Source organism: Typopeltis vanoorti, chromosome 19 (assembly GCF_054136105.1).
Source record: "Typopeltis vanoorti isolate ZY-2024b chromosome 19, IOZ_Tvanoo_1.0, whole genome shotgun sequence".
NCBI lineage: Eukaryota > Metazoa > Arthropoda > Arachnida > Uropygi > Thelyphonidae > Typopeltis > Typopeltis vanoorti.
The window spans coordinates 59561480-59581425 of NC_143567.1; the positions used below are offsets into that span (position 1 = coordinate 59561480).

At 36.6% G+C, this 19946-nt stretch overlaps 1 protein-coding gene across 4 annotated transcripts in view; it reads right to left on the reverse strand.

Moving 5' to 3' along the window:
- Window positions 1-19946, reverse strand: part of LOC150096152 (uncharacterized) — a 520274-nt gene that overhangs the window by 384886 nt on the left and 115442 nt on the right. For all 4 annotated transcript variants that reach the window (XR_016549966.1, XM_090409454.1, XM_090409453.1 and 1 more), the window contains exon 3: window positions 12118-12228. Coding sequence is in view for 3 of the 4 variants with exons in the window: in XM_090409454.1 (XP_090265580.1) it covers window positions 12118-12228 (111 nt within the window). In the remaining variant the exon portion in view is untranslated. The remainder of the gene's footprint in view (window positions 1-12117; window positions 12229-19946) is intronic.

Here is a 19946-nt window from a genome sequence, read left to right on the forward strand (position 1 = left end):
CTTTCTACATATCCAGCATTCCAATTATTATCATTCTTCTGCATTCATTCTTTCGTTTATTTGCAGCATAAAATTCTTCTGGATTGCCTTTAGCCTGCACAGCCAATTTCTTTTCATATTCCAAACTCAGCTTTCCATACAATACTCATAACTTTTCTGACCTGCACTTTACATATTTCATAACTCCTTACATTCTTATTCTCACGATATTAATTCCACATTATCTTCTTATGGATCTCTTGCTTAATAAGATTACACATCCATTTCACTCCTATTTGTTCTTCAAATTCTAGGTACACATTCAAATAATTAAGCATCTTTTCAAAGCTTCCCATGCACTACTGTTATCCTTCCCATTCAGTAACTGATACCATTGAACCAAAGATGAGTATTCTCCTGAGCTTCTCATAATTTTCAGATCTATAGTTCAGCATGCAACCTGTCCTGATTGGAACATCGATACAGTTGCTACTTCCCAGGTTAATATGGCATAATTACTGTCACCAAATGGCAGCAAAACAGTCACATTCTTAATTGAGATATCATCTGATGCTATGATCAAATCTAACACTCTCTGTCCTTGAGTTGCTTCTTTCACATCTGCTTGAGAAAGTTCTCATAACAGCTCAATAAATTCTACTTTGTTCTTATCATGAATTTTCTCTGCTATCCATTCAATGTTCAGATAATTTAAGCCACCCATAATAATTACTTATTTAGTACCCATCTGGGTAAGTTGACAATGCATTTCTTCATCCTTAGCAAATGAACTGCCAGATCTATAGCAATACCCACCATATATTTCATCCTGTTAGCCTTCACAGTTAAGGAGGAGGACTCTGATAGCATATGATTCAATGCACAGTTATGTAGAAAAAATAAATGAATGTTGGTATGTGTGGTGAGTTTGATGATAGAAAATACTATAAGAAGGATGGCCCACATCTGAATGGATTTGGCATTATGCCTAGAGAAATTATTTATTCAAATGAGACCTAATGTGCAGAGAGTTAAGGAAACTAGATCATCTTGAGAGGAATGCTGAGGATGTGTATGTAAGTTCAGCTAGGATGTGCAGATGTAATAGTGATGTTGAATATCAATGAGCATGATTATGAATCTGCAGAAGAGATAGACTATGCATAGATTCAGGCATTTTGATGTGTCTGGGGGAGGAAAAAAGAGAAAGTTGCCCAACTGGGCCAAGCAGACTGTAGATTTAATAAGAAAAAGCAAGACAGTAATTTATCATGTCTATACACAAATGAAAGCCACATTAGAAACAAAGTAGTTGAATTTGTTGCTTTAGTGAATATGTTGCAGCCTAAAAATCATTGACATTTGTGAAACCTGTCTCTTAGAGTTGGATGCAGTAACCAGAATTGAGTGTAAAGGGTATAGTATTTTTAGGAATGACAGAGAGATAGCAGAGGAGGGGAAGTACTACTAATCCAGTTAGAGCAGAAACTCATGTGCAATAATAGTAATAATGCCATATGTAGCACTGAGTTTCAGGCCATCAGGTGTGAAGTGTATCATCACATGGAGAGAAGAGGCTAGGAATAAGAAAAGTCTCATTGACTATGTTATTGTTGATAGTGATGTTTTCTCCCTGGTGCAGGACACCAGAGTGTACAGAGGATTTGAAATTGGAAGTGATCACTATTTAGTCTTGAGCAGGATAAAATTGAATTTCATATTGAAAAGAATAACATGTAAGAAAGTTTTAAAGCGAATAAAAGTTGAGCAGCTCTCAGATGTGAACTGTAGACTAAAATACAGAAAGTTTATTGAAAAGAAAATGAAAGAGTTTGAGAACAGGAATCAAACCTTGGAGATTCAGTGGCAAACTCTGAAGAAAACATTGATTGATTCTGCCAGAGAGGCATGTGGTGAGGTTGTGTGCAAGGATAAAAAAATCAGAACTCCCTGGTGGACACAGGAAGTTAAAGAGGCAGTGAAGGAAAAGAAGAAAGCATATCAAAAGTTCCTGGCAAATAAGTCAGCTTTTACTCTTACAGAATACAGAGACAAATTAAGAAAGCTAAACAGTGTGTAAAACTAGCTTTTACACACTGTTTACACATTTTATAGAAAATAAATATCAAGAAGGTGGCAAAATATTCTGGAGGTTGTTGAAGAAGCTTAGGAATGGAGGAAAGAGTGCTGTAATAGGAGTTAGAGATGATAAAGGTGACATGAAAACAGGAGAAAAAGATATCCTTGAAGTATGGAGTAATTACTTTGAAAAACTGCTAAATGAAACAAGCAGTGATGACAGCACAGTGATAAAAAACACTAACCAGGCATGCAGTCAGGAATACATATCCATACTTGAAGTAGAAAAAGCCATCAAAGGCTTGAAATGTGGAAAGGCAGCAGGAGTAGATGATATTCGACCAGAAATGCTGAAGTATGGTGGTATAAAAGTCTTACAGTGGCTGCACTGCATAGTTCAGAAAGCCTGGACAGAGGGACGAATTCCCGATGATTGGAGTAGAGCTCTCATAGTACCCATACATAAAAAGGGAAATAAAACTGCATGTGAGAATTACAGAGGTATTTCCCTACTGAGTGTTCCTGGTAAGATCTATGCAAGTATACTTGAGAAACGGTTGAGAAGAATTGTGGAAGAAAAGCTTGGTGAAGAACAAGCTGGATTCAGGCCAAATAGAGGCTGTCAGGATCAGATCTTCACTTTACGACAAATAGTCGAGAAAGCATGGAAATATAGCAAAGATCTGTATTTAAGTTTTGTCGATTTGGAAAAGGCATATGACAAGGTGCCAAGAGAGAAGCTATTCAATACGCTGCAGTTATATGGTGTCAATGGAGTATTATATCAAGCAATACTTAGTCTTTATTTGAGTTGTAAGTCAGCAGTTAGAATTGAAGGAAGTACAGGAAGATGGTTTAATGTTAAATCTGGTGTGAGACAAGGATGTACATTATCCCCTGTGTTATTCATTATCTATATGGATCACATTATGAAGGAAAGTGGTATTAAACCTGATATCAGAATTGGAGATGTTAATGTCAGCTCTTTGCTTTATGCGGATGATGTTATACTTCTAAATAAATCCTCTACAAGTCTGCAAGATTCTCTGACTAAATTCAATTGCTGCTGTAATAGATATGGTATGAAGGTCAGCAATAAAAAGACAAAGACAATGAAAATAGGCAGAATCATTGAAAATGTCAACTGTGTTGTGAATGGAGAACCTGTGGAACAAGTAAAACATTTCAGCTACTTAGGCACGATTTTTAGTGAAGATGGTAAATTAAATATAGAAATAGACAATAGAATCAGCAAAGCTGGTATGGTGGGAAGTCAATTGAATAAATTCATATGGAATAAGAGAGAAATTAGTCAGAACACTAAATTAGCTGTATACAAGACAGTGTTCAAACCAGTTTTAACTTATGGATCTGAGAGCTGGGTCAGAAGTAAAACACTTGACCAAAGACTAGAGACCGCAGATATGAGAGTCCTGAGAAAGATTAGAGGCGTGAACAGATGGCATCAATGGCAATATCATATTAAAAATGAGGATATTAGGAAAGAACTTGACATTGTCAGCATCCAGGAATGCATTAGTAGAGCTAATCTCAGGTGGTATGGTCACTTAAATAGAATGGGAGAGGAAAGATTAGCAAAACAAGTGTTCTCTGCCAGGTTGACAGGAAAACGACCCAGTGGAAGACCAAGATATAGGTGGATTGATATGGTACAAAGTGCCTTAGACGATAGAAATATAAGATCTGATAATGTTGGAGTCTTGACAAGTAACAGACTGATTTGGAGGAAAATTGTAGATAGGAAGTTAGTAATGATGTAATTTTTTCATGTAGTAATGTCATATCCTGTACATCCCTTGAGGGTACATGGCAGGAATTTGATGATGATGATGAGGTGTGAAGTGTATGGTATAAAGTAGAATGTTCTTTTTCAAGGTTAAACTATTGATTTTATTATCTTGATATCCAAACCACTCTGATCATGTTATTCAATTCTTGAAATGAGGCTGTTGTCCCTTTTTTCCATAAATAAATAAAATAAAATAGAAAAACTGCAAGCCATTCAGGTCTTGGTTTTCTGACAAGAGTGAAGAGGAAGTTTGATGAAGTATAACAACAGTAGCTTGTGACTACAATTCCAACTTTATTCTGAGCCTCAACTGAAACAACTAGCATCTACAATAAAAACTATCAACAAACCTAAATTCAACTTCAAAAGTGCCAATGCAGAAAACTCACCTCTTATTTAGTGACAACCATACCTTCTGATTTCTTGTCACATTAGGTGAAACTTCAGCCCTTCCACCTCTCTCATGGTACACATGGAACAAAGTGTACCATCATAACATCTCACAAATATTAAGCTGATGTCCTAGCATCATTCTTCTCTTCCAACTTGTGCACAAATGATCAAGGCAAATCAGCTCCCATTACACTATCTGATCAAAAATATCCATATATCTCATCGTAGTAGTTGATATGGCTATATACATCACAACCATGGCTCACTCATACAGGTATAAGAGGAAGAACACAATTCTTCAACCTACATAGACAAACATTAACATTAAAATGGGCCATAATGAAGAGTTCAATGACTTTTGATGTGCCACTACAATAGGATGCCACCTTTGCAACAACTCAGTTGTTTAGGAAATTTCTTCCCTGATGCAGCTTCCCAGATCTGTAAGTTATGTTATTGTGAAATGGAAATACCTAGAGCAGTGTTTCTCAAACTTCAGATATCTGCGTACCCCCTATTAAATTTTCATTATTACCAAGTACCCCTTATCAAAATAATAATAAAAAAAAATAAAAAAAGTATATTTCATTGTAAATGTCTATTTTATTTGAATTTAGATGTACATATAAACAAAAAATATGATTTATTTTTAATAGAACAAAATTTATAAAGATACTATAAATATTTACTTAATTTAAATAATTTATCATCAATGAAAGGAGTGAAGTTTCTTATGGAGGGATAAAATTTCAGCAAAATTTGGTTCTATAGTTATTAATTTCAATCTCAGATGAGGTTTGACATCTATAATGCAGTTCCTCTTCTTCGTCTTAATATATACAAGGGCTGAAAATCCAACTTCACACAGATATGACCTTGGAAATGGAAAAATGAACTTTACAGCTTTATCTGTTAATTCAGGAAATTCAATCTGTATTTGTAAAAAATTATAATATTTATTACAACTTCCATACATTATTAAAGCATTTATATCACTGTAAAAGTGATATAAATGCTTTAATAATTGGTTAAAATCGTTATTTTAACCAATAACAATTTGTAATATGATCGAATAATGAAGCACATTGATTAATATCTGCCTAACTGTCTTAATTACATCTACTAATGATTCATATAATTACTTTTTTTTTTTTTTTTTTATCAGTGGCTATAGTATGCTCTTCTTGTTGTTGCAGGCTCGCAACGTACATTCATATATGAAGCTGAACGAAGATCCATGAGTGATCACTTGCGAATTTGCAAACTATTCAAATAAAGCAGTTATTACAATTTGAGTAGGAGAATTCATACATAATATATAATTTATTAAGAAATATATATGTTTAAAATAATAATTTTTTTCTTAATAATGATTCCATGCATTAATGAGGCATAGCCGAAACTTGCCACGTATCCCCTTAAGACCTTTCACGTACCCCTGAGTGGTATGCGTACCACACTTTGAGAAACACTTACCTAGAGCAACAAAAGTCCAATCATGACCTGGTAGGCCATATAAAATCACACAGTGGGACTGCTGAAGTATGTGCCACATGAAAAAATTGTCTATTCTCAGTTGAAACTCTGCTAAATTCAAAATGCCTTTGCAAGCAATACTACCACCATAACAACTGTTTGTCAGGAGCTGAAGATCATGGCAAGAATAGTGGAATGCATTCTCCAGAGTGATATGAACCACGCTTCACCATCTGGCAGTCCAACAGACGAATCTGACATTCTAGGTGAAGTTTCACCTACAATGCCAGGAAAACACTACTTGTATGAATGTGTTGTGCCAACTGTGAAGTTTGGCAAAGGAGGCATCATAGTCATGGCTCTTTTTCATGGTTAGGGTTGGATAAACTTCACTCCCCCCCCCCCCCCCCCCCACACACACACAGTTCCAGTGATAAGGAATTTTAACATTGCAGCTTATAATAACATTCCAGACAATTCTGTGCTTTCAACTTTATGGCAACAGTTCAGTGAAGACCTTTTTCTGTATCAACATGAGAATGTCACTATTCACAAAGCGAGGTCTGCGCAGGAATGGTTTGAGGAGATGCATACTGAACAACTTGACTGGTCTGCACACAGAGTCCTGATCTCAATCCCATGAAACACCTGGGGGGGGGGGATGAACTGAAACACTGACTGAAAACTAGGCCAAATCAGGACTGACTGATTTGGCCTACTTGCAGTCAAGGACTGACCTCACTGCAAAATTGGAAATTCCTTTCCATTTTTCCAGAACAAAAGCCTGCCTGGCTGGCCAAGTGGTTGGCATATCTACTCCCCAGCCAAAAGGCTGCAGGTTCGAATCCCGCCGTGGGCATGGATGTTTGTGATTATCTGTGGAAATACGGGTGGTGGTCGGCGATAGATGGTGTTGGTGTAGTTGCAGTCAGCTGATGGATTGTGAATGGTCAAGACAGAGTTGTAGAGCAGATGCCCCTCCCTCGATGAGTCTTTAATGGACTCCCTGGAGGTGACAAATAATAATAATAATAATTACCATGGCAATGTACCAAAATCTAGTGAACCTTCCCAGAAGATTGAAGGCTGAATACAGAATAAATGAATACAGCAGCAAGGAATGGACCAACTCCATATTAATATCTTTCATATTAGAGTGAGAGTCAGGATAAGCAGGCATCCAGATATTTTTGATCAGATAGTGTAACATATCAAGCTAATTCACTACATTGCCTCCACTGATTTTTCACCGGAGAGACATTAGAAGAATCCCCAAATAGTTTTAATACCAAGAAATCATCTGGTTTTTATCCTGCTTCCTCCTAGTTTTATTTTAAATTTGTGGTTTGGAATTAATACTTACCCTAAAATATTTCTACAATCTTCCATACTCCCATTATTTATACTGTAGAATGGAAAAAGTTAGTTATTGATAACAGAGGTTATCAATAACTAAACTACTTTATCACCTGAAAGCCATCAGTTAATTAGTGATCACAATATTCACTCTGCCATTCTTCATCCCTAGCAGATCTCTTTGCCAACATTACCAAGTTTTAGACATAATTTATGCAAAGATTTAAAGAAACGTGTGTGGTTTGCTCAACTTTCCTGAGCATTTCAGCAGGTTCAGCATAAAGGCTTATGTAGCCAACTGTCTTCTCATTATCTGCTTTTCACCCTTTGCAGTCAGATTACCAGGACACCTCTCATTCTAGTTGCCCTCTCTGGTTGCTCATTACATATCTCTTTCTCTCTTACTCTCTGGTTGTCCATTACTTATCATGGCTGGTGATTTTCTCTTCAGATTTATCCAACAATTCTGGAACACCTCAAGGATCTACACTTTTGTCCATGCTCTTCCTTCTACAAATAAATTACCTTCTTTCACTGATCTCAAATATAATCCATAGCTGCTGGTCATGGTACACTACCTCTTCTGCATTCAAACTTTGTAGTACTCAAACATTCCATGTGTCAAGATCTTCCGTAATTAATGCCTTAAATACTGAACTTCCTGCCATGGGGACAACAATGTTAACTTCAATGGTGCCAAAACACAGTCCAATTAAAAAGCTTACTCAACTCATCCAAAGACCACTCCCTCCGCTGGCCCATCCTGGAGTATACTGTATTTACTGCACCTGCAACACACCATACATAGGAGAAACAGGACGCACAATTCCGATCAGACAAAAAGAACATAAACGACACATCAAATATAATAATTATGGTGAAGCTGGCCTTTCTAATCATGTCCTGAACACCTTACATAGAATTGACTGGAAAAGCACTAGTTGTCTACATCACACCAAAACATGGTATGAATGCAAATTTAAGGAAGCCTGTGAGATCATTATCAACCACCCCAACCTAAATAATAACGATGGTCTAAAAATCCCATACATATGGAAGGCATATATTCGTTCCACGAATCCTTCCTCTCTAAGAACAACTATAAATAGGACTATAGAAAATCCAGGATCCTAAATCTAAAATAACAATTTTAATACTAAAAAATAGGACATCACTGTTAAGGAAAAATTCTGTAAGAAAGAATGTTTATTCATGTTGTAATTTATAAATAATTTTTTAAATCAAAAATAATAATTGTAATAATAGAAATAGGACATCACTGTTACTGGAAGAAAAACTATCTGTAAGCAAGAATGTTTATTCATGGTAATCATAAATTAAATCTAGCTTGATGTATTTTATTTATTTTATTTTTATTTTTTTCACTATAGGTCACGCCAGTGAGTAGCATGTGATCAAATTATTGTTTCTCTAGCTTTCAAGTTTGAAATGTAATGCAGCTTGTCTTATATATTTATGTAATGTAAGCTCCAGATGATGATCTTGATATGAAGATCGAAACGTCGGGATAATAAAAAGAGTTATTTTAACATGGTTGTAGAATCCATAATTTCGAAAATGAATGCTGATCACCATGTAACACTAAAAGAAAGGACAGTCCTATCTTCTTTCTTGTTTTAACTCTCTTACTTTTGAGATACCTAATCTCCAGACAAACTGATTACTTTTCTTGGGTTGAATTTCTGGTAGCTTTCATGACACAGGCATATCACATCCGTAACATCTCAGCTTCCATAAAATTTAGTGTCCTTGTCCACAGAGACACTACTTCTCACCTGAATAAATGACAGCTACATACAAATCTGAAATCCACTCAATTTTTAGAACACTGTTCTAACATTTGGAATAGTTCACCAAAAACTTCCCTAAAACTTCAAAATGCTATTTTAAAAAAAAAAAGGACAATTTCTGTTTTCTGCCCTTGATGTGAATATTTTCAGGGATGCTGTTTCACTAAACCTTCTTTCATTGTTCCTCATTTCCTCTATATCTGTAAAAATATGAATAGCTATTGGTTAACTTCCATTCCTAATCCAGCTAGAAACATAATGAACCAATTTCTCATCATATGCTCTTATTTTCTCCTCATCCTCTGCCCCACCCATTTTTGGAACAGTCTTACACCATATTCCCCAACCATTACAATTTCCAGACGTTCAAGAAAAATATCAATAAGTCCTGCCTTCTTTCTTTCCTACATGTAGCATTGCTGTGTTATAGTATTTGCAATCTCTTGGCGCTAGGTTAATATATTCAAAAAATAATAATAAGGAGGTGAATAAGTTTCATTCTCTCTTCTGAATTCCCATTTGCATATGGCATAGTATATCATAATTTCTGTAGCCTATCATTAAGGTGGGATTGATATAAAAGACACATACTAAAACACTCTCAACTCATTAGTTATTGTCTTTCTATGCTGCCTTTATCACTCTAATCTGACAGTTTTCATTGTATAAAATTTTGTGGATTTCACACAACCTCATCCCTCTCCACTTATCATTTACTCTCTCTCTCCTGTCGTTATCACTTACTCATCCTTGCATCCACCCCATTTTCTGTTCTTCCACAACTTAATTTTCATGCTCTTAAGTTAATCTATCTTCTTTATTCATATTCACTTGATTCTACCTTTGCATTCTCTAACACAAAAACTGCTTTTAATTCCAAGATGTTTGTCCATATGCGAGTGTGATGTGGGAGACATTTATCCTATGAGATGATAATGCTCATCTTCTTTTGGAGAAGCTCATAGGCCAATATCTTCCAACATTAAACTTGTTCAAATGTAGCTACTCTTTCAAATTGCATCCCTTATCCCACACATGCTCAGTAATTCATCATTGGTCTTCCTCAAATCACTACTGTCATATCTAAGTTATGCTAATCACTTTCTCAACTACTTGACCTTTCATTCCAACAATTTCCTCAAATTCCTTCAAAATTTTTTTGCATCTCCAAGGTCATTTGCACCAACAATTACCATCAGCTTTTTTACTCTTTTCATGAAAAATCTGTTATTTTTCACTATACTACCCAGAAAGCCAGCAAAGGTTGGTAGATTCGCAGCTACTAATGGCTCACGCAAAAAGTTAAGCAAGCTTGAGTGTGGTTAGTAGTTGGAAGGGATTCAATCTTTCGATGTTATTAGCACTCTGCTGAGGACTGGCCATTCTCATAGTGTTAACTTCGGCCTGTAAACTAACGCATATGAGACCTCTGTACCCTTGAGAGCATGTGGGGATATGACGATGACCCAGAAAACCTGTATCACGCACCTCTCTTATCAAATTCAACTCCGCTAATTGAATTTCTGTACAATACTACTCTAGTATCTATTAATACTTCCCTTTTCATGTAACCATTTTTTTTATTCTCTCACTCTTTCTGACAGTTCCTTAGTCATCAATGCTGATTTCATGTAAATTAAGGAACAAAGAGAAAATCACAATAACTTGGGGAAAAAAAGGGAAAAAAACCCTGCAAAAGTCAGGTACATTATGTAAAAAGTGATACTGAGTTTAGTTATCATGCACAAATGAGGCGCTGGCAGCAGTTAATGCAAATATGCCATGGCATAAAAGTAGCAAAATTCTTGGATATGCTACAAGACATCATTTAACCAATGAATTCAGGTGGAGAATTGTCGTAAGACTAGAGGCTATCCAAAGTCCGGAAGATATAGCCATGGTTGCATGTGAGTCATTCTATAGTTCACAAACTGTGTAACCAATTGCAACAGTTACAAATGGTATCCCTGAGATACAGTGAAAAAACGCCATAGGTTGCAATCGCAGTGAGTGACCGATATCTCTTATTATCTGCTCACTGAAACAGGAGTGCTACCCCAATTCAGCTATAATCTGACAACAGGATCATTGATATCTGCTTCTACTGTGTGCAGAAGACTTCATGAAGGTGATCTGCTTGCTAGATAACTGATAATTTGCATGTCCTTTTCGACTTGCTAGAGGAGAAAACATTTGAAATAGGTTAGGCTCCACATCAACCAGACCAATGGGGAATCAGTATTATTTACAGGCAAGTCCCGATTTACTCTACAAAGTAATACCAGGCATGCTCTGATCTAGAGAGAATCAGGACCATGTTATCACCTCCTCTAATATCCGTGAAAGGGACTCTATGGTGAAGGTAGCATGATGATTTGAGGAGGCATTTCGTTGGATGGATGCAATGACCTGTATGTGCTTCCTAGTGGAATCATGAATGCAGCAACTTATATATAGATGAGGTCCAAGACCCCCTATGTTTGTCCATATGCAAGTGTAATGTGGGAGACATTTATCCTATGAGATGATAATGCTCGTCTTCTTTTGGAGAAGCTCATGGGCCAATATCTTCAAGAAGATTATTGTACAAATGGACTAGCCAGCCAGGTCTCCTGATCTTAATCCTATTGAGTATGTGTAGGATGCTCTAGGCAGGCACATTGCTGCTCTCAACCCCCCCCCCCCCAAAAAAACCTTGAGGGACTTGGAAGAGTTTTGCAGGAGCAATGGTTGTATTACCAACTGAGTTCCAGGACACCATTATAAGCAGGATTATTATTTTTATTATTGCATTGAGTCATCCGACTCCTCATGGGAGGTTAATTCAATGACCTGTATGTGCTTCCTAGTGGAATCATGAATGCATTCAATCTATCATACTGAATCTAAAAATCCTTAACACTCTCTGCGTTAACAACATATTAACTGATAATTCTCCATGTAAAAAATCTACTTCTCACACCCCCTCTTCACTACATACTTACACAACTTCCAGGGATGGCCCCCTGGTTCATCCCCCCCTCTTGCTTTACTCTTTTTATAATCCCCTCAGGATTAATCTGATAAAATCCCCTCACTAACTTAGTGAGGTTGGAAAAGTAGGAAAATTAGAGGTTGCTGCTAGAAGTTGCATAAAGGTGTAAATAAGTTTATTCTGAATCAGTGTACTAATTTATTTATTTTTAATTTGCTTTCTTGTAAAACACTGCTTACCATATGTTCATCATTGGAGGGTATAATATATGCATCACAGCTACTAGCTTTCATACGAAGCCTAAGTCGCCGAATTCTATCAGTAGTGTTAATCCTAGTTACTGGTACAACCTAGAAAAATAATATAAATATTAGTAAGCTCGAATGGATGAAAATGTACCGAAATATATAAACATTTATATAAATGTGATGAGCTGGACTACCCTGGTTTCAATTCTACTCTTATAAGAGAATAATCCTTAAGTAACATGTATGCTGTTAGAGTGAATATGACCCAGTGATGACTTCTCAGATCATTCACAACTACTGATAAACACAAAGATATATCACTTAAGTTTGACTCTTTTTTTTTTTTCATTTCTTTCTTTCCTTTCTTTCTTTCTTTTTTTTTTTTGACAAATAAAAAACCAATAAACTTGATTTTTTCTATTATCCATTCTTTAGCTTTTCATCCATTTCCACATGAAGAAACAATTCCCAAAATAATTAAAATACTTGGGTTTCTTAGACCAAATATATATTTTAAAGATAGCTATTCAGTCACGACAATATGTGCTTTCCCAGGATAGTTGCACCTGATGATTATGGCTCCATCAGAACCAGGAATTGTGATATTTTTATGTTATTTTTTTATATTATATTATTACATATTATGTTATTTATTATTATTTTTCAAGGATCTAAAAACCACAGTGTGTTTGCCTAAATATTTTGCCTAAAACACTGTATGGATGTATGTAGAATGGCATCTGGAAAATTTCCTCAAGCCAACATCAAGAGACAGTATTAAAAAACAGCAATTCATCAAAAAATATATATATATATCATTCAATTCCTGATTACTTACCTTCAGGGAGTGTACAGGTATCTTTTGATAGTACTATACAATATGAAAAATCTACATCTTTACTAACTTCTAAATGTCAATTTTCCTTCAAATTAATCTGTTATCTATTAAGACTTCAATATTATTATTATTATTATTATTATTAAAAGAGACCTTCAGGGAATCAGGGATTCATCAAGGGAGGCCACATACTACATGCATGAGTTATCATACTTGCACTTGAATTCATTCACACTGCTTACACACACACACACACACACACACACAACATCCAATGGCAATCCATTCCAATCATGCACCACTTTATGAGAGAAAAATCCAGATCTCATCCCCCTTCTTTGCAGGATTCATTCTCAGCTTCCAAGGATGCCCTCTTGTCCTTTCCCCACCCTCAATACAATGGAAAATTCCTTCAACCGAAATACTGTATGATCCTTTCAGAAGTTGGTAACTCTGAATCATATCACCACTCTTTCTCCTGTTCGCTAGCGTCTGCAGTCTACAATCTGCCTTCATAATCAGTATTCACAATCCTGATTACATTTTTAACACTTCCCTTTGCACTCTCTCTCTCTCTCTCCACTGTATCAGAATCACAACAGAAACCAGGAAACCAGACTGGTACACAATAGTCCAAGTGAGGTCTTATCAAGGCCTTGTAAAATGGCAAAATGGCATCTGGATCTTTACAGGTTAAAGTTTGTTTCAACATTGCAATTATCTTTTGAGTTGTATTTTCAGTGTTTGCTATATGGCTCCTGAACTTCAACTTCTTATCTACTAACACTCCAAGATCCCCTAGCCTGATCAGGTTCAACTAGAATAATCCCACCAATATGTTGGTCGACTGGTAGAGCCTCTGTTACTAATGGCTCAGTTAAGTAAGTTTGAGCATGGTTAGTAGTTGGAAGGGGACCAATCGTTCCATGCTGTTGGCACACTCTTCCTCGATGAGTCTTTGGACTCCCTGGAGGTGTCAAATAATAATAAGAAGAATAATAATATAACACAACATTGGACACCTAATCATGCCACACTGCATGATTGTATTCCAGTTCCTCTGAATGCTTGTTTCTACACACTGATGATGTACTCTTATTTTCAGTACAAAATATCTGTACTTTCATTTCATTACACTTAATTACTGTGGTAATCGTGTAAGACTGATGCAATGAGTGAGATCGCGCGGTTACGCGGAGCGATACACAGGGCAAATTGGCAGCTCAAGCATTGGCAAAAATGTTTACCGAGCGTACCGACTAATCAACGGCAAAAGTATGATAGGAAAAATAAGAGTATGATAGTGAGTATAAACAAAATGAAAGAGCGAGTGCTGTACGGAGATTCCTTAGTAAGAGATGTGATAGTTTAGAATTTAACAAATTCGTACCAACCTGGTGCGAACATTAAAGATGTAAGTGAGTCAATTAGAATACAAAAGCAGCGGATGAAAGAACTGATAGTACTAGCAGGTACAAATGATTTGAAAGGAGACAAAATGGCTATGAGAGAGGATTTGAAGGAATTCCTTGAGGTAGCAAAAGAGAAGAGTGAGAGAGTTAGGATGATGCGGTATGACAGTAAAGATTATAGGAGGGCCGTGATCACTAATGACATTATGAGTGAATTATGCAGGAGGAGTGGTGTGGAATTTGTGGATGTGTGGAGTGAGTTTGATGGGCGAAAGGATTTATATAAGATGGATGTTTACATTTGAGTGGATTTGGTATACGGAGATTTGAAAAGGTGTTGAATGTAGTGGAAGTGGATGTGCAGAATCAAGGAAACTAGAGTGATTAAGGGGGGGGCGGGGATGTAGATATGCAGACTTTAGGGAGACAGTTGAGTGTATGAATGTGTAATATGCCCAAGCGAGGCCAAAAGACAACATATCAAAATGAGATAGTTAGTATAAGGCATCAAAATAGGGATGGGACAAATGGACTTCTGCATTTCATGTATACTAATGCCAGAAGTATTAGGAACATAAAGGAAGAATTTTTGGCCTTGGTTGGCACTTCCAGGCCACAGGTTATTGGCATTAGTGAAACATGGCTGACAGAAGATGATATAGTTAGTGGAATTGAATGTGAGGGGTATGTTGTGTTCAGGAGTGACAGGGAGAATAAAATGGGGGGGGGGGGGAAGAGTGTTATTGATGATAGCTGATGAGCTACAGCCAAGGAGAATAGAAGTGGAACTGCAGGATAGAGAAAAGAGCACATTTGAGGCCATTTGGTGTGAGATTGAAACTAGCAGAACAAAATATACAGTTGGGTGCTGCTATAGACAGGTGATAGAATAGATGGTGGAAATAGTATGCATAAGCAAATAGAAGAAATGAGTGGAAGGAGGGTAATTATTATGGGAGATTTCAACTATGGTAACATTGATTGGAAGGAGGAGAGGACACATGGGAGGAAGGAATTGGATTTTATGTGGTTATTTAGGTATAACCACATAAAATCATTTTGATTGAGACAGCATGTAAAGGAAAATACTAGGGGTCAGAGAGTGCTTGATCTAGTAATTGCATCTGAGAATTTGGCTGTAACAAATATGACCACGTTGCCACCAATTGGTGAGAGTGATCATAGGGTCCTGATTTGGGAGGTGGCTAAAGGTGTGGAATTTACAATTAAGACAGGGTACATGTGGAATTATTGGGGTGGTAAGTATAACAAGCTTAGGAGTTTGATTGGTTCAGTGCCATGGCATGTAAAATTGAAAGGCTAGATGTTGATAGTGCATGGGAGGCAGTTAAGAAGTGTTTGCATGAGGCAATGGCTGACTGTATACCTAGAGTCAGAATAATAAATCAAGTTGGGGTTAAATGGATGAATAACACCATTAAGCTTGAGCTGCAAAAAAAGAAACAACTATGGAGGGAATTTAAGGAGAAAGGTGACCAGCAAGCACATGAATGGTATAAAGCGGATGCTAGAAGGGTAACAAGTGTGGTAAGAAAAGCAAAAACGGATTATGAAAGAACATTAGCCATGCAAGTTAAAGAGAATCCCAAACAGTTTTTTCGATATGTTGCAAGTAAAAGAAAATATGTATATGGCAGAATGATTTTAAAGAATGCAAATGGTAGGGAGGTAACTGAATCAGTTGATATAGTTGAATTACTGAGCGAGCACTTTGCAAGAGTATATAATCCAGGTGGTGACATTGCAGGAATGAATGAACCAATAGATTATACGGGAATTGTGTTGAATGAAGTGGAGGTGAATAGTCTATTACAAAACCTCAATGTCAATACTTCTGTGGGATAGGATGGTATACCAGCTCGTGTCGTACGTGAAGCAGCTAAAGAACTGTCAGTGCCCCTTGACCATTTTGTTTAATTAGAGTCTCGGGTCTGGGTTAGTCCCAAGGGGGGGTGGAAAGAGGGGAAAATAGTTCCACTGCATAAATGAGGTTCCAAGACTGCTGTTGTAAATTACCGACCGATTAGCATATCAGGAATCGTTGTAAAGGTCTTGGAGAAATTAGTTAAGAAAAAAAACACAGGATTGGATAGATGAAAATGGGATACTGTATGGGGGACAAGATGGTTTTGTGAAGGGTAGATCATTCCTAAGTAACTTGCTCACGTTTTATAACACAGTGACGGCTGAACTGGATAGGGGTAGTGGGTTTACAGTGATACTACTGGACCTTGCCAAGGCCTTTGACAGGATACCACAATGAATTCTAATCAGTAAACTGCAGCATATGGGGATGGATATAGGGTTGGTGAGATGGATAGGAGCGTGGTTGATGGAGAGATATCAGAGAGTGGTTTATTCGGGAGCAGAGTCCAAAAGACGGCCTGTGACTAGTGGTATGCCGCAGGGTTCTGTTCTTGGACAACTACTTTTCAAATTGTTCATTAATGATATAGGAAAGGATCTGAGAAGAAGTGTTCACTTGTTTGCTGATGATGCAAAGTTGGGTACAGCAATAGTGAGTGCACAGGATGTCAAAATTTTGCAAGATGATTTGGATAGTTTGGAGGACTGGGCTAAGGAAAATGGATGTCAATTTAATGTGGCAAAGTGTAAGGTTATGCATTTTAGGGTGAAAAGATTAGCAGCAGTATATCACATTGGTGGAACCGTGCTCCAGGAGATTGATGAGGTCAGGGATTTGGGAGTGTTGGTGAATAGGGAGTTGAAGTTTAGGGGGCACATTGCAAAAGTAGCTAAATCAGCTCATCAAATCACTTGGTTGCTGAAAAATACTTTAACAAGCAGAGACAAACAAGTTATTGTTCCTCTATATCGAGCCTTGATAAGACCCCATCTAGACTACTGTGCCCAGATATGGGTGCCAGGGTTTCTTCATGATGGGGAGGAGGTGGAGAGGATCCAGAGACGAGTGACCAAGATGATAGCAGGTGCGTGGAACCTTATGAGAACAGGTTTAAGATTTGTGGGTTGCAGAAATTGGTTGATAGGCAGAAAAGGAGTGATATGATTGAGACATTCAAATTACTGAAGGGTTTGTATAAGATTAATTCAGAAGATATTTTTGAAAATAGGACTGGTGGTGGGAGGACTAGGGGCAATACATGGAAACTGGGCAAGAATGTGATTAGCAAGGGTGTTAGAGCTAGGTTTTTCACTTGGCGAGTGGTGAATGAGTGGAATAGGCTGCCATGACTGTGAATGAGTTCAAGGTGAGGTATGATAGATATTGTGTGAATGTCGAATAGTTGTTTAAACTTGTTGGTTAAGTCAAGGATTGATCCTTGGGGTGCACCACTGGTTACTTTAAATCTAGAAGATTCACCCCCATATACCATTTTTTGATATCTGTCATTCAGTTATCCTCTTATCCATGCTAATATTTTATGATTAAATCCCATATTCTCCAATTTATGCAGTTTTCCATGCTGTATTCTGTCAAAAAGCCTAAGCAAAATCCAAAAGTATCTGGTGTATCCATTCCCCTTGTCTATCTCAATGGAAACATTATTATAGAATGTGAGCAAGTTGTTAAAACATTATCTTCTCTTAGTAAACCGATGCTATTCATTGCAAAGTAGAGATTTTCTATCAACTCATTTCTGAATGCAAGCCATGACCAGCTTTTTCACAAACTTCATCACCTCTCCACTCCAGAGATACTGACTGGTCGATAGTTGGATACATCTGTCTTTGCACCACCCTTGTACAATGGGATTACCATACATTCTTTCAACTCCTGTAGAAATCTTCCCTGTTCTGAGACTCAAATTATATAGCCTGGTTAAAAGAATAGCTAATTCAGCTGAACACTCTTTTAGCACCCGTATCAATATTCCATTAGCTCCTATTGCTGAATTCTTATTCAGTTTGTGCAACTGTTCTAATGCCTCCTCCTTATACACCTGAGTTTCTTCATCCAGTGAAGAGGTAGCAGTGAGCTCAATGTTGCATACACCAAGTTGATAGCTTTTAGCAAAATGGCCACTCATTAGTTGAGCAACCTCTTTTGCATCTGTCACCCTCACACCATCTGCATTCAGTAGAGTTATTTTTTCATATTCATTCTTTCTTTCTTTCTTTTACTTGCAGCATATCAATAGAATTCTTTGGGATTGTCTTTAGCTTGCAGAACCAGTTTCTTTTCATACTCAGACTTGACTTTCTGTACAACAGTTGTAACTCCTGTGGTCTGCTGCTTATAATTTTCATAACAGAGATAATTCTTATAAACATGGATATAATCAATCTTATGTTTTTGTTTTCTAAGGCACTTCTTACTGTATCAATCCACCTCAATCTTGGTATTCTGGATCCTTTCCCTGTCATCCTGATAAAAAATAATAGTTTTGCTAACCTTTTCACTCCCATTCTGTTTAAGTGACCATACCACATTAGATTAGCTGTACTCACACATTCCTGAATGCTAACAACAATGTCAAGTTCTTTAGTAGTAATATCCTCGGTTTTAATATGATATTGCCATTGATGCCATCTGTTCACTCCCCTAATCTTTCTCAGAACTCTCATATCTGTGGTGTCCAATCATTGATCAAGTGTTTTATTTCTAACCCAGCTCTCAGATTCACATGTCAAAATTGGTCTGAACACTATCTTGTATACAGCCAGTTTAGTGTTTTGACTAATTTCTCTCTTATTAATTTATTCAACTGACTTCGTACCATACCAGATTTGCTAATTTTGTTTTCCATTTCTAAATTTAAGTTGCATTTTTACTAAAAACTATACACAAACAGCTGAAATGTTTTATTTAGTTCACTATTCAGAATACAGTTGATGCTTTCGATATTTCTGTCTATTTTCATTGTCTTTTTATTGCTTATTTTTATATCAAATTTATTACAGCAGTTATTCAATTTAGTCAGGGAATCCTGCAGACTTGTAAAGCACTTATTTAGGTGTATAAACATTATTTGAATAAACTTAAGAGTTGAGATTAACATCTCTAATTTTGATATCAGATTTTAATGGCACTTTCCTTCATATTGTAATCCATACAGATGATGAATAACAGTGAAGAAAACATGCACCACTTGTCTCACACTCAATTTAGCATCAATTTCTTAATTATTAGTCTTAAAGTGAAAATCTGATCCTCTGTTTGGCTTGAAAGTAGCTTCTTCTCCAAGCTTCCATTCCATCATTTTCTTAGTCTATTCTCAAGTACACTTGCATAAATCTTACTAGGAACACTCATGGGAAAATCTTCAGTAATTCTCACATTCAGTTTTCTTTTCCCTTTTATAGATGGGTACTACGAGAGTTTTCTTAATATCTTAATCTTCTCTGATTTTTTTTTACACTATTCTTTCCTCCATTTCTAAGGTTTTCCAATAGTCTTCAGAACTTCCTAATATTTGTTTTCTCTGCTCATACCAAGAGAGCATACCAGTGTTCCCATGACTTTTGCTTAGTTTTATGCAGTGTTTCACTTTTTTACATTTTTCTTTGTATTCTCACACACAAGCTGACTTACCTTACCAGGAACTTTCAATATATATATATAT